General features: G+C 36.9%; 1 protein-coding gene across 1 annotated transcript; it reads right to left on the minus strand.

Moving 5' to 3' along the window:
* Nucleotides 1–13,119: 13,119 nt before the first annotated feature.
* On the minus strand, nucleotides 13,120–13,585 carry PFDN2 (prefoldin subunit 2). The gene is given in 4 exon segments (XM_032638437.1): nucleotides 13,120–13,355; nucleotides 13,358–13,469; nucleotides 13,471–13,524; nucleotides 13,526–13,585. Coding segments are annotated over 4 exon segments (462 nt in total).
* Nucleotides 13,586–16,708: the final 3,123 nt, after the last annotated feature.

Genomic DNA, 16,708 nt, shown 5'->3' on the forward strand with positions numbered 1-16,708 from the left:
AGAAACTAACACACTACTGTAAAGCAGTTATACTCCAATAAAGTTGTTAAAAAAAATTATTCCCAGTGAAAGAAGCCAGACACGAAAGACCACATACTATATGATTCCATTGATATGGAAGGCCAGAATAGGGATAGAAGGTAGGTTAGTGGTTGCCTAGGGTTGGGGGTGGAGATGGGAGACACAGGATTGATAGCTGTGGGTGAAGAGTTTCTTTTTTAGGGAGATGAAAATGTCCTAAAATTGACTGTAGGTATGGTTGCACACATCTATGAATATAATGAAAACAATGAATTGCACACTTTAGGTAGATTGTTTATGTGAATTATACCTCAATAAAGCTGTCAAAAAGAGAAAAAAAAAAGAAATAATATTATTATATTATGTCTAATTCTAAGAAAACTATCCCATAACTAACACTTAAGGAAGACTTATTTTGTTCCAGAGTTTGTTCTATGCATTATACAAATATTATCTTGATAATCCTCACACTTCCTTACTATTACCTAATTTTCAGAAATGCTAAGGCACAGTGAGATAGTTACTTGCTGATAGTATAACACATAACAAATGATAGAGTCACAATCTGACCCTTTGCGATATGGATCCAAAGGAAGATAAGGAGCTTGCTCTTTTTACTTTCAAAGCAGACGTCATTACATACCTTATGATAATGACGGATTCATGTCTTTGTATGATTATGAATAGACTGTTTTCCTTTTGTAAAAAAATGGAAAGTTTTGTGACATTAAACCACTTTTCATTGTTGTTCAAATAGATATTTTACAATGTCAATTTATATTCAGTGAGACACTCAAATTATGTTCTGTTCCTTTAATGGTTTTCCTTGCACTATGTTTTCAGAATTCGGTATCTTCAATAAAACAAGTATTCCTTGATTTTGTAGATACTGACTTTCCTCCATGTGATTTGTCTTTGTCAAGTGAGTCAATTTTATATGGCTCATTTAGTGCATTTTACTTGTGATCACCTTTGGGGGGAGAATTAGGTAAAATGAATTTTTCTCCACTTTTTCTTTTTTTTTACGAAGGATGCAAATAAGTATAAATTAGCTTCATAATACAAAGACCTAGACAGTAGAGTACAAGGATTCTTTTGGGGAACTGATTTCTGGTCTTGTTGTGGTAGACAAGGGGGTGCACTGCCCAGATCCCCTTCAAAATAAGACTTCCTGCTCAGATGTGGGTGAGGAAGCAGCTTCTGTCTGTCACTTTTTCAGGATCAGCCTGTGCTGCCAAGTGCTACCTTATTATACCTGAGGTCCTGCACTTCCTGGGCAGCCCACATCCCTTGATCGAGGAAGACAGAGGGAGAAAACACCCAGCCATTTCAGTCTATCACGGGGATCTTAGATGCCAGTACTTTCTCCAGACTGGAGCTGGGTTGGCTGAGGCTTTGTGGCATCTACATTGTAGTTCAGCTTCTTCTTCTGCCCAGTGCTTCTTTTTCTCCCTTCCTTTTGTAGATATTAATCCCCAATAAACTATATTTCACTCCAAACTCCATTTTAGCACCTGTTTTGGGAGAATCCAACCTGTGACACCTATACTCTATAGACTATAGTTCCTTCCTATTGTAAAATGATGGGGTTACACTTTACTCTTTATTATGTAAACATATTATTGTGGTAATCATTATCAAATTTTCATATATTTTAGGTAAAGAAATCAAGACATAGTTTTGTGTTTGTAAATATGATAAACCACTTGGCTTCTAGCCCCCTCAACATTCTAATCCCCATATGTGAACTCTACCTTTGTTTAGGTCTAGCAGCCCAATTCTGTTCATGGCCAAGGGGACTATAAGCAACATGGTCTTAGTCATTGAACAGCTTAAGAAATTGCCTTCTTTATTGTTTTCATAACAAGTAGAGAGTGCTTTCCATGGGCCTGTCAGCCTCCCCTTCCCTAGCTGTTATTGGGATCTTGCAAGAACACCAGCTGTTAGTTGGCCTTACCTCTGACCTCAGATACAAATAATTGAAGCTAATGGACTGACTAAATCAGTTGATTCTTTTTCATGATGTTGACTCATACTGAAATTTGTCTTTTTCTTATTGCTGGGGTTTTTTGGCTTCTAACACTTCTTGAAACTTACACACATGCGCATGCACACACGTGCGCACACACACAGAAACTTGTTGCCAAATTTTTATGCATAAGGAAAAGCTTATAAAAGTCTGACAGAAAGCCTATATATCTCAAAAGAACTAACAAATTGCAAAGTGCCTGCAAAAGCAACTTCCTCTCCACCCTCAATTCCCTGAGTGCTACTGTGATGGGGATTCTGTTTCTCTGTAATCCATCTATGTCCTTATGCTTGAATGCCTTAGAGGTATCTAGAATTCAAGAGATAGAGTAAAATCTTCCTTGCATTTTTTTACTCTTTTGTACTTTTGTTTCTATCTCTATTTATTTTGTGGTATGTGTGAGTGTTTTTAAACAAAATTGGAGCAAAATACCACCTTTTTTTTTTTTTTTTTTTAAACGAAAGCCAAATCTCATGAGTGGTAATTTATTGTTGAGTTCAACATTTTGTTTTATGAAAAGCAGTTTATATAACTGAGAAATTAAGTATTACAGTGTGGTTATAAATAGGTAAAATCATTTTTCTGCTTTTTATTGATATAACAACAATGACAGTCTTTCTTAATTTACCAGCTAATGTCTAGACAGTTCTAATAAAAAGATAAATGGGAGTATTAAATATCTCTTCATTGTAATACAGAAGCATTTTAAGGGAGATCCTCAAAATACTAAATGAAATTTAGATCTAAACATCCTTATGGATCATCAGATGTGATCCTTGTATAAAATGAGTGTTCTACCTGCTGAACCAGAATATTTTAAAGCCCAACCACTTCACTTTCAAGTTTCTTTCTGCTCTACTAATGTTAAAGGTTACCTTTTCTTCCTAACCATGAAAGCTATTACTCCCCAGTGGCAGGGAAAATGCTAACTTGTTAGTTCCAGTACAAGTGTATTCAACAGCACCAGTTTTTTCTTCATAATAGCATATCTACTTTTCTTATGTCATCCCACAGGGAAGTCATCATAGGGAATTTGAGATACCGATAAAAAAAATAGAGGCTTCCCTGGTGGCGCGGTGGTTAAGAATCCGCCTGCCAATGCAGGGGACTCAGCTTCAAGCCCTGATCTGGGAAGATCCCACATGCTGGGGAGCAAGTAAGCCCGTGTGCTACAGCTACTGAGCCTGCGCTCTAGAGCCCACGAGCCACAACTACTGAAGCCTGTGGGCCTAGAGCCCATGCTCCGCAACAAGAGAAGCCACAGCAATGAGAAGCCTGCACACCACAATGAAGAGCAGACCCTGCTCCACACAACTAGAGAAAGCCTGCACGCAGCAACGAAGACCCAACACAGCCAAAAATATAAATAAATTAAAAAAATATATATATATATAATAGTCCATCTAAAATCACAGCAAAGATAGAAACCTGAATGGACCTTGATTACAGAACTAGGTAACTTCCTGTAGATATTGGCTATTGAACTTTCAGTGTGAGAAAGTTGGAGTCCTGGGATACTGTAGGTTGGTGTATATCTCAATGAACAAAATTTAAGACTTCCATAATATAGCAAATGGTTATGACAAAGGCTAAATATTAGTAAAACAGTTGCTTGTCTTCACTGGCAAGCAGTGAAGACAGTTTTCCTCTGCCTGGAGAAGACAATGGGAGGGAGGCCTGTGAGGGAGAATTTTAACACCTCCTCCAACCTGTGAAACCTGACCACTGGGAGGAAAGGTGGACTAGGGGCTTCTCAGGGCTATAATCAGGGAGAGGGAGTTTAACTGGTTAGACATGCACTTGGGGAGACTGATTCATTTATATTTGATTACATTCCCCAAAATTCAGGTAATTTCTACCAATGAAAATACTGATGTCAAGCTATAGACAAGAGAAAAGATGTTTAAATTTTCCTCACTTATTTCCATCATATAAATATGAATGTAATACTGTTTACACATACATAAAGTTATAAATATAAATATTACTCAATGAGTCATAAAGTCTTAGATTTAGAAAGACAGAGATCTTCTAGTGCAACTTCCTATTCACTATGGAAAATTCTTTCTTTTTTTTTTTTCTTTTTTTTGCGGTACGTGGGCCTCTCACTGTTGTGGCCTCTCCCGTTGCGGAGCACAGGTTCCGGACGCGCAGGCTCAGCGGCCATGGCTCACGGGCGTAGCCGCTCTGCGGCATGTGGGATCTTCCCGGACCGGGGCATGAACCCGTGTCCCCTGCATCGGCAGGCGGACTCTCAACCACTGCACCACCAGGGAAGCCCAAATTCTTCTTTCTTTATGACAGATGTTCAATAGATATTTACTGAGCACCAACTTAGTGAAAGAACAAAATATAAATAAGGCACATTCTCCTCCCTTTTAGAACACAAAGCCTAGTTGAGCTTGAAAAGATACTGAAGATAGCAACAATTTGGACCTCCAAAATTATGGGTTTTTCCCTTATAAATTATGCTCTTAGATATTGACGTTTAACTCTATTCACCCTGAATTACAGATTTGGTTCTCTTAGAGAACTGATAGCACTTAATGTGAAAATATATCAGGCTACTCTAGCTTTTGGCTTTCAGAAAAAGCCATTCACAGGACATCACCTCTGCTAAATAGAACTTTTTGTGCTTTTCAAACGTTAATGTACAAGCACATCACCTAGGATTTTAGTAAAATGAAGATTCTAATTTATTTAGTTGGAGTGGGACCTGAAACTCTGCATTTCTAATGAGCCCCTTAGATGCCATGCTGCTCTTCAGAGGGCCATTTTGGACAGCCTACTGCTCTTGAGCTTTTCTCTTTACCCAGTTATATTACTATTTTCCGAAGAAAGACAATGGTAGTGATAAAATTCCAATCCCATCAATGATTTCTGTAATCATGGCAAATCAGACCTGATTCTAGTATTCTAGTCAGTTTTATTATTGCTTATAAAGTTCTATAATTGATTTGTAACTTGTGGGAGCATCTTAAATTTACTTTCAAATGTTCTGGTCTTTTAACGTCTCAAGCACTGATAGTTTCCAATTTAGTTTTCTGTGAAAGGCAAATAGTTTTCCTTTTCCTTTTTAAACGAATAAATTGTGGAATTTTAATTCTTAGGCACTTTTAACAAGGAGGTCTTTAATACATGGTTATCTATTGAGGAAAATGATTTTCAATATGATAAATATTATGAATTAAAATAAATTCTTTTTTCTGCCTTGCACTGTTTCATTGGTGTCTAACTGGCCTTTAACATGGTATTAATAATTTTTATATTTATTTATGCTTTTGAATTTTTACATATATAAGAAAGAGCACCTGCTTGTTATGTAGAGAATAAATTCCTCCAGCACTGCTGCTTCCTTCCAAGTGAAGGGAGCTCCTCTTAGATAAACCTTCTGTTTTCTCTCCACACCATCACTCATTCCTCTGGAAGGAGGAAGAACACCTTACTTTATTGATGATTTAGGGTAGATAATTAACTGTAAGCCAAGCCCTTTTTCTTTTCTTCCTCTTTGTTAGCTGGCTTTCAACAGAGAGCATATTATCTGCTTTGTCCCTTTATGCCATGGGACTTATAAGGCCACGCCCCACTTCCTACCATAGAGATGTGACCAGATGGATATCTGTGTAATTGTAGAGGTCAATATCAGAGAGCTCACTTAGCCACAGGTATGAATTATGTCTTGCAATATTGGCTGATTGGTAATACAGTTGATATTTTAATTTCCATAAGCTGATTACTTTGTCTGGATTGGCTCAGATTTGGGTGGAAAGAGAGGTACATTAAAAAAAATATATTGTCATACTGTAATATTACTATGTGCCTTTCATTTATGTAAGTCATACCTAAATAAAAACTGAATATGAGACAAAAATAATTGCTATAGAAAATGAAAACACTAGCTTGAAAAGATATATGTACCTCCATGTTCATTGCAGCATTATTTACAATAGCCAAGATATGGAAACAACCTAAGTGCCAACTGATGGATAAATGGATATGGTAGATATGGTATATATATGCAATGGAATATTATTCAGCCATATAAAAGAATGAAATCTTCCCATTTGTGATAATACGGATGGACCCTGAGTGCATTATGCTTAGTGAGATAAGTCAGACAGAGAATTACAAATACTGTATGATATCACATGTGGAATCTAAAACCAAAGCCAAAAACAAAACCCAAGCTCATAGATACAGAGAACAGATCAGTGGTTGCCAGAGGTGGAGATTCAGATATGGGTGAAATGGGTAAAGGGAGTCAAAAGGTACAAACTTCTAGTTATAAAATAAATAAGTTGTCGGGATGTAATGTACAGTGTGGTGATTACAGTTAATAATGCTGTATTGCATATTTGAAAGTTGCTAAGAGAGTACATCTTAAAAGTTTTCATTACAAGCAAAAAAATTCTGCAACTATGGTGACAGATGTTAACTAGAATTATTGTGATCATTTTGCAATAAAAACAAATATGGAATTATTATTTTATACACCTGAAACTAATATAATATTGTATGTCAAATGTACCTCAAGAAAAAAAAATTGCTATAAGACAGTAAGAAAAACAAGAGACAACTTCTGTATAGGGGAAGAATTAATGGAAAATTGAATTGGGCCTTAAAAATAGTTTTTAATAGTGTTAAAAGGTGGTAATAAAAAGTCATAATATTTCAAAGGAGATAATTACATGAGCAATCACAGAAATATAAAATTAAAGTTCTAATTTAGAAAATGATAACCTTCTTTAGCTAAAAGATGAGTTATATGCAGAGTTTGTGTGTGTGTGTGTGTGTGTGTGTGTGTGTGAAGGGCAAATTCCAGAAAAAGAGTAATTGTACTTATATTTTTAGGTGTCTTGAAAGTCCACTGAAAATTTTATTTTGAAGAACAATTGAAGATTTCAGTAAGAAAGTGACTTGATCTGATCTGTATTTAAAGGAAATAACTCTAGAAACTTTACGAAGGCAGAAATAGAGTGGAGGAGATAAATGATCAATTAGAAATAAAAATTAGAACAGGTTAAGAGTAATTGGAATTTGACCCAGGGCCTTAAAAGTGGGAATATAAAGGAAGGAATGTTTTTGAGAGACTTTGAAGAAGTACAATCTTTATTGCTTAGCAACTGAATAAATGTGGGAGAAATGGGGGAAAATGATAACCATAAATAAAATTTTATGCCTAGTTATGAGTGGGACTGTAATGAAATTAAATAGAAATATGATTTCAGAAAGACTAATGTTTAATGGAAACTTAAATGTTTAATGGCAAGTTTAATGGAAAAGTTAAGTGTAGTTTTAGATATGATGGGTTTTTAGTGCTCTTGAGACATCTAAGGCATCTACAGAATAAAAACTGAATTTGAGGTTGTAGTCAATTGACACTTCAGACATTTGGATTTTGAGAATTACTGGTAGTGAAGGGTGAAGCTGTGGAGGTAATGACTTAAAAATAGAGAGTATAGGGGCTTCCCTGGTGGCTCAGTGGTTGAGAGCCCGCCTGCCGATGCAGGGGACACGGGTTTGTGCCCCGGTCTGGGAGGATCCCACATGCCGTGGAGCGTCTGGGCCCGTGAGCCATGGCCGCTGTGCCTGCGCGTCCGGAACCTGTGCTCCGCAACGGGAGAGGCCACAACAGTGAGAGGCCCGCGTACCGCAAAAACAAAACAAAACAAAAAGTATATTAACAAAATGTTAGGAAGAATGGCTGTGGAAACAAGCTTAGGGAATATATTTGAGTAATTGGACTAGGGAGAGATAAACAATTATGGACTATAGAAATGAACTTTGCATACACGTTTGTCTATATAATTAATGAAATTTGAGGTTGGTGTTTATGTTAAGAAACTTCTAAATGTTACTCAAACTTTATGATTTACCAAATACAATGGGAAGATGGAAAAGACCATCTCTTAATACCTCAAACAAAAGTACTGAATTCATTGCTTGATAAGCAATGGAAAGCTATACTTGGAAGGTTCAGTTTCCCCCCAGAAAGCAACAACTAACCTCATAGGGGATTTTGGGGGTGTGGCTTTAAGAGATTAGCAAACATCAAAAAGTAGGAGGGTTTGATTAAATGATTGATTACATGATTACTGGTGGCTTGCTTTTATAGGTTTGGGGACTGATGTAAAATGGTCTGAAATTGATTCTGGTTCAGCAGGTGTCTTCGTGGAGAAGTTCCAGTACACTGTTGGAGCAAAAAAGATACAAGTTCGGACTCATTGGAGAGGGTAAGAGGAACAGTTTGGTTTTACTGGCATCATTCCTCCCCTAAGGTCTTGGACCTTGATTTCTCCCATGGGGGAAAGTGAGAGTGTGTGAGTGAGCTCCCAGCTTCCCAAACTATGTGGAACACTGACAGAGAGACTCACTTCTCTTTCATCCCATCCAGGGTACTGATTCATGAGCTGTATTACTAGGGAGTGGGACGAGTCTGAGAGAGTGGCAGCTAGGGCTCTCAAAGGGCATTAAAGAAGCACAGATCCTATTAAGTAATGACATCAACAACTCCATCAAGAAGCCAATGAGCCTTTAGGGATGCCTCACCTGCATTTTCCAGTAACTGGCCCACAAGCATCCCAAGCACTCTGTGTGCCTCACATACATGCATTCCCATCCTCTAGCTGACTTGCTGTGTGCACTCCCAATGGTGGTGTTGAGAGCAAGCTTTGGGAGACAGCTAATGAGGAAACAGAGAAGGCTGGCTCAAATCTGCAGGCCAGGGGAGACCACAAACATGAGCTTTAGCACCACCTTTGGGAAAACAAAAAGGTGTGTCGCTGGATTGAGAGGAGGCATACTTGCTTACAAATTTTGCCACAAGAGGGAGAAAAATTGCGGAGCAGGTGAGTTCACAGAAGGTCTGAGAAAGCATCAGAATACTTAACAGGGATGAGGGAAGATATTTCTCTCCTGAGGCAGTTAGTAAAGACTGGAGAAGGTGACTGCTACTTAAAAGTGAAGAGAGCAGTGCAAAACTTAAAGGAACATGAAAAATCAAGGAAACATGACACCATCAAAGGATCACAGTAATCTTTCAGTAGTCAATCCTAAAGCTATGGAGATCTGTGATTTACCCAGTAAAGAATTAAAAGTAACTGTTTTAGTGAAACTCAATGAGCTCCAAGAAAACACAGAAGGGTAATCCAACAAAATCAGGAAAACAATACACAACAAAATGAGATGTTTAACAAAAAGATAGAAATCATAAAAAAGAACCAAATAGAAATTCTGGAGTTGAAGAATAAGACGAATGAAATGAAAAATGCAAATGAAAACATCACCAGAATGTTTTCAATAGTAGAAAGAATCTGTGAGTTAGATGAAAGGAACTTTGAAATTATCAAGGAGAACAAAGATAAAAGAATGAAAGAGTGAAGAAAAGCTATGTAATCTATGGAATACCATCAAAAAAAAAAATTGCAAATTGATGGGGTTCCAGAAGGAGAAGAGAGGGAGCAGGGGGCAGAAAGCTTATGTAAAGAAATAATGGCAGGACTTCCCTGGTGGTCGAGTGGTTAAGAATCTGCCTTCAAATGCAGGGGACGTGGGTTCAATCCCTGGTTGGGGAACTAAGATTCCACATGCTGTGGGGCAGCTACACCTGCGTGCTCTAGAGCCCGCGTACCACACAGAGAGAGCCCACGTGCTGCAACTACTGAGCTCGTGCACCACAACTGGAGAGAAGCCTGCATGCCGCAACAAAAGATCCTGCATGCCACAACAAAGATCCCACATGCTGTGACGAAGACCCGACGCAGCCAAATAAATTAAAAAAAAAAAGAAATAATGGCTGAGAGCTTTCCAAAGCTAGGGAGAGATTTAGATATCCAAGTTCAAGAAACTCATAGGTCACCAAACAAACTCAACTTAAAGAGATCCTTCCCAAGACACGTTACACTAAAACAGTCAAACATCAAAGGCAAAGAGAGAATCTAAAAAAGCAACAAGAGAATAGGAGCTTATAACATAAAAGGGACCCCCACTAGGCTAATAGTGGATTTCTCATAAGAAACTTTACAGGCCACTAGAGAGTGGGATGATATATGCAAAGTGCTAAAAGAAAAACAAACAAAACACTGCCAACAAGAATATTCTATACAGAAAAGTTATCCTTCAGAATTGAAGGAAATGATCCAGCAATCCCACTTCTGGTAATATGTCCAAAGGAATTGAAATCAGGATTTTGAAGAGATATCTACACTCCCATGTTTATGGCAGCATTGTTCACAATAGTCAAGATATGGAAACCACCTAAGTGTTTGTCTATAGATGAATGGATAAAAAGATCCTGCCGAGGAAATCCTGCCGTTTGTGACAACATGGGTGAACCTTGAGGACGTTATGAAAAATGAAGTAAGTCAGAGAGAGAAAGACAAATACTGTATCATATCACTTATATATGAAATCTAAAAAGCCAAACTCATAGAAACCAAGAGAAGAATGGTGGTTGCCTGGGGCTGGGAATTGGGGGAAGTGGGGAGATATTGGTCAAAGGGTACAAATTTCCAGCTATAAGATGAGTAAGTTCTGAGTATCTAATGTAACAGCATGATAATTATATTTAACAATACTGTATTATATACCTGAAAGTTGCTGAGAGTATAAATCTTTAATGTTCTCACCACTAAAGAACTAGTAATTATGTGAGGTGATGGAGGTGTTAGGTAACATGACTGTGGTCATCATTTTGCAGTAAAAGTATATCAGATCAACGTGTTGTACCTCTTAAGCTTACACAATGTTGTATGTCAATTATATATCAATAAAGCTGGAGGTAAAAAGTACATATGGGTGTTGAGGAGGCAGTTTTGGAAAGATAATGGTTTTTGAGGAGAGGAAGGTTAAAAAAAAGTGAAATGGATACTGTATTTCAAGGAAAAATAAATCTGGGGGAAATTTTAAAGTTTGTAGAAAGCAAAAGAAAACAACAGAAATTGGAAAGACAGACACATACACTCCTCAAAAGGCCATCTAATAAAGAAAGTGCAGTTTTATACACTAACAGAAGAGATTTCTCTTGAAATAAGAGTCTTGTGAGCTACTCCAAGCCATCAACTTTGTTTATCAAATGTGGCAACAGGGCAGTCTTCACACAACTCTACACAAAACTACTAAAGAATAAAACTGAAGAGAATAAAAATATTTTACCTAATAAAATTTCCCTTCCCTGCACAAAAAACAATTATGAAGCAAAAGGCTGTTTTAACACAAAATACCAAGCTGAATTAAATATGTTCAAACAAAAATTTGAGGATATAAAAACAAGCAGGATTTAACCTTAGTTTTTACTAAGAAGAAAAATGGACAAAAAGAGGAAAAAATTAAATGAGAGTTCTGTATTCTAAGAAAATAGAAAAGTCATAACAGGAGAAAAATCATAACAGATTTGAAGACTAAATTACAGATGCTCAAGTAAAAATATACGCCAGTGAAATTTTAAGAATGACTTTAAAGGAAAAAAACTGTACTGTGATCATGTTGGTACACCCTTATGAATGGAAAGACCAATACCCTGCCATATATAGGCCCACTGGTTCTTTGCTCATGTGGAGGACAGAGCACTCACCATGTGACATGCTGATTTCCACACTCTTAAAAGATGATGGCTAACTAGAATCCTCTAAAATGCCTTTGCTGCTGCTGCCTTTGCCTCTGTTTCCAAAAATGGTCCTCATTCTCAGGGTTATAGGTAAAACACACCCAAGACATTACTGTGGTGTAGTCAAGGAAAAACCCAGCATAAGCCTGTGATTCTAAGCCCAGTAAAGCCATGGGAACACCTTTAACCCGGACAATAATTATTTGAGACTCTCTGGAGTAAGAAACTTGTAAATATTAGCAGTATAGAGAGGACACTCTCTCCCTTAAGTATATCCGTTAACTACCGCAAAAAATTCAAAACACAATAACAACAACAAAATCCCCCAAAACCCTGGGTACAGGAGGAGGAAACTCAACACTCAAACAGAAGCCCACAGTTTGACCCAATTGGAAACCAAAATTTCCTAAAATAATGCCTACAACAAAAAGATAAAAGGGCACTGGTTGGCATTTGTGCCTCTACAACATAGTTTTTTTTTTGTTTGTTTGTTTTTTTGGCTGCGTTGGGTCTTTGTTGCTGTGCACGGGCTTTCTCTAGTTGTGGCGAGCGGGGCTACTCTTTGTTGAGCTGCACAGGTTTCTCATTGCTGTGGCTTCTCGTTGCGGAGCACGGGCTCTAGGTGCACGGGCTTCAGTAGTTGTGGCTCGTGAGCTTAGTTGTTCTGCGGCATGTGGGATCTTCCTGGACCAGGGCTCAAACCCGTGTCCCCTGCTTTGGCAGGCAGATTCTTGACCACTGCACCACCAGGGAAGCCCTACAACATAGGTTTTGAATTAACTTTAACATATGCCGAAATGCACCAATTGACAAAAGTTTATGTCTTAATTATGGGCCTCAAATTACAGTTTTTCCTGGAGATATGACTAAATTTAAGTGAGATGCCAACTAATTAACTAACATTCACAAATACTCTGTCCCCAGACAGTAGAATAAATATGTAAGGAACAAATACTAAGACAGACACAATATTCTGGGCCATAATCCATGTCTCAATAATTGTTAAAATATTCACATCATAAAAAGTATGTTGTGTGAGCCTAGTGGAATTAAGTTAGAAGTAAATTTAAAGAAAATCTAGAAACTGTCAACATATTTGGAAATTTTTTTTTTTCTGACCAAAAAATTTAATTAACCAAAAAATTACAATGGCAGAGAAAATAATAACAATAAAGAGAAATTATAAGAAGTGGGATGGGCTTCCCTGGTGGCGCAGTGGTTGAGAGTCTGCCTGCCGATGCAGGGGACGCGGGTTCGTGCCCCGGTCTGGGAGGATCCCGCGTGCCGCGGAGCGGCTGGGCCCGTGAGCCATGGCCGCTGAGCCTGCGCGTCCGGAGCCTGTCCTCCGCAACGGGAGAGGCCACAACAGTGAGAGGCCCGCGTAACGCATAAAAAAAAAAAAAAAAAAAAAAAAAAAAAAAAAGAAGTGGGAGTCAGGGTAGAAAAAATGCAAAGGCCTTGCTCTCTAGGAGACCAGTACTGCAGCTGGGCTGGCCTCAGCCCCAGCCCCTTCTGAGTTTTCTTTGGCTGCTGGCGTCTTGTCTTCCCCCATGAGACGAATGTTGTGCTTTTCCCGGAATTCATTTATTTCTTTCCCCTTTGCCAGAAACCGCTGTGTCAGTGTCTCAATAATCTTCTGTATCTGCTCCTGGTTGTTCTCCAGGGCAGGCAGCACCTCTTTGACAGTTTGCTCTATCAGCACCCTCCAACCATGCGGTAGCACTTGCAGGTTTCATCTACCTCCTTCAGAGTATCAATCACTAGACAGTGCTCATTCAACTCCGTCTCCAACTCAGCTGCTTTGGAGGCCAGGCCCCCGCTGTTCCTGCCGAAGGCGATGGAAGCCAGCAATTACTTGCTCTGCTGACATGAACCCCCTTCCCGGAGTTGCTCCGGCTGCTCTTGCCAGGGCGACCACTGCTCTCTGCCATCTTCATTGCTTGCTGGGCTTCCAGTCTGCCCATATTTGGAAATTTAAGTACGTAATTCTGAAAAACCCACCAGCAAAGAAAGAAACAACAGAAATTTTAAAGTATTTTAAGCTGAATGAAACAAAAAAAATTTGTGCAACGCAGCTAAAGACTGCCTATATAGGAATTTATACCACTAAATATTTAGATTAAAATATAAATCTCAAGACAATAATATAAACTTGATCTTAAGAAATTAGAGAAAGAAAAATGCATTAGGCCGGAAAGTAATCATAAGACAGGAAACAATAAAGATCAGAGTGGATATCAATGAAACAGAAAACAAAAACAACAGAAAAAACTGAAGAAACAAAAATCCATTTCTTTGGAAAGATCATTGAATGTATAAACATTTGCTACAACTGATGAAAAGAAAAGCTAAATAAGACAGAATTACCCATACCATAAGAGAGAGGGCATCACTATGGATTCTGCAATTTTTAAAAGGAAAATAAGGGGGAAATTATGAACTATTTTATATAAACAAATTTGAAAATTTGTATGAAATGAACAAAGGTTTTGAGGGATAGAAACTATCAAATCTCACTCAGGAAGAAACAGCCTGAAAACCCCAAATAAATGAGAGAAAATGAATAAGTAGTTAAAAAGCTTTATGCAAAAGAAACTCTAGGTCTAGGTGCCTTAAATGGTAAGTTCTACTAAAGATTTAAGGAAGTAATAACTCCAGTACTATACATACAGACAATAGAAGTGGAGGGGACATGTCCCAGCTCATTTTTTGAGGCCAGCATAAATTCTACAAGACACAAAAATATAGATCATTAGCTGTTATCAACATATACACAAAAATTATTAATAAAATTTTATCCAATTGAATCCAATGATGTATATAAAAGATAAAACATCATGATCAAGTGGATTTTATGCAAAGAATGCAATGTTGGTTTGATACTAAAAAATCAATCAGTATAATCGTATTAACAGGTTAGAAAAAAATATAGGTTAGATAAACCAACCTATATTTGTGAATAAAAGTCTAAGTCATTAGGAATAGAATATAACTTCCCCAATATAATGAAGAGCTTTAAGAAAAGCAATAGCTAACACCATATTTAATGGGTAAAAACTGGTTGTTTACCTCTAACATGGAGACAATGGCAAAGATATCCTTTCTCCTCACTTCTTTTTACTCTTTTGCTGGAATTCCTAACTATTGTAGTAAAGTAAGGAAAAGAAATATAAGACATACAGATTGGAAAGAAAGAGGTAAAACTTTTTTATTTGTGGAATATCTAATTATGTAGAAAATGCAAAGAAAGCTATGAAAAACCTACTAGAACTAATTTATGAGTGTAGTGAGGTTCCAAGATATGTAAATGTATGAAAATCTCTCCAAGATATGTAAATTTATGAAAAGGAATGAGAATGTTCATTGCAGAATTATTCACAATAACCAAGATGTGGCAACAACCCAGTGTCCATGATGGGACAAAAAAATGTGGTATACACATACAATGGAATATTATTCAGTCAGAAAAAAAGGAGATCCTATCCCTTGAAACAGTATAGATGAATCTGAAAGACATTATGCTACGTTGAATAAGTCAGTCAAAGATGAACAAATATTGCATGGTACCATTTATGTGAGATATCTAAAATAGTCAAATTATAGAAGCAGAAAATAGAATGGTGGTTGCCACGGGATGGGAGGAGAGGGGGAAATGGGGAGTTGTTGTTCAATAGATGTTAATTTATAGTTATACAAGATGAATAAGCTCTAGAAATCTGCTGTGCAACATAGTACTTGTAGTTAACAATCGATATGGTGCACTTAAAAATTTAAGAGAGTAGATCTAATGTTAAGTGCTCTTACCACAAAAAACCAAAAAGCACCCCCTGCACCAAAGGGACACAAGGAAACTTTTGGAAGTGATGGATGTTTATTACCTTGATTGTGGTGATATCACAGTTGTATGCATGCATATTTCTGAAATCATCAAATTATATACATCAAATATGTGCAGTTTTAAAAATATCAATTATACTTCAATAAACCTGTAAAAAAAAACCTAAAACATCTGTGTTTCTATATACTAGCATTGAAAAATTGGAAACTGAAATTAAAATAAATACTATTTGCAAAAGCATCAAATAGAGATAAATATGAAAAACATATGAAACACCGAGAACTACAAAACATTGCTGAGAGGTATTACAGAGAAGACCTAAGTAGAGGAATATATCATATTAATGTATTGGAAAATTCAATCTTATAAGATACCAATTCTTCCTGAATATTTCTAAAGTTTTCAGCAATCCTATTTAAGATTCCAGCAGTCTTCACTACAGAAATTGACAAGCAGATTCTAAAACTTACATAGAAATGCAAATATAATACAGTAGCTAAAATGATTTTGAAAAAGAATACCAAAGTTACTCGTCACACTATCTGATTTCAACACTTATGAAAAATCTGCATTAGTCATGACAGCTTTGTATTGATATAAAAATGGACATATAGACCACACATATATGATCAATTGTTTTTTGACAAAGGTATCAAGGCAACTGAGTGGAAAAAAAAAAGATAAACTTACAACAAATGATGTTAGATAGCCATAGAAAAACAGATAAAAGCCCAACCCTTACTTCACACTATATCAAAAATTAACTCAGAATGAATAATAGATCTAATTGTGATAGATAAACCCTTCAGAAGAAAGAGGAGAAAATTTTAGTGAGCCTGGATTTGACAAATATCTGTACAAAAAGACACACAAAGTACAAAAAGAAAAATTGTCAAATTGGATTTCATCAAAAATGCTCTTCAATAACCACTGTTACAAAAAAGAAAAGACAAGTTACTGACTGGAAGAAGATATTTGCAAACATTTATCTGACAAAGGACTTCTTTCTAAAATGTACAATATTATTGTACAGCAAACTTACAACTCAATAAAAATAATACATACAACCCAATTAATAATGGAAAAAAGTTTTGAACAAACACTTCAACAAAGAATATGTATGGATGTAAATAAGCACATAAAAAGATGATTAAGATCATTAGTCATTAGAGAAATGCATATTAAACCACAGCGAGACACCACTGTATCCCTAGGA

The sequence above is a fragment of the Phocoena sinus genome, chromosome 7, assembly GCF_008692025.1.
Source record: "Phocoena sinus isolate mPhoSin1 chromosome 7, mPhoSin1.pri, whole genome shotgun sequence".
Lineage (NCBI taxonomy): Eukaryota > Metazoa > Chordata > Mammalia > Artiodactyla > Phocoenidae > Phocoena > Phocoena sinus.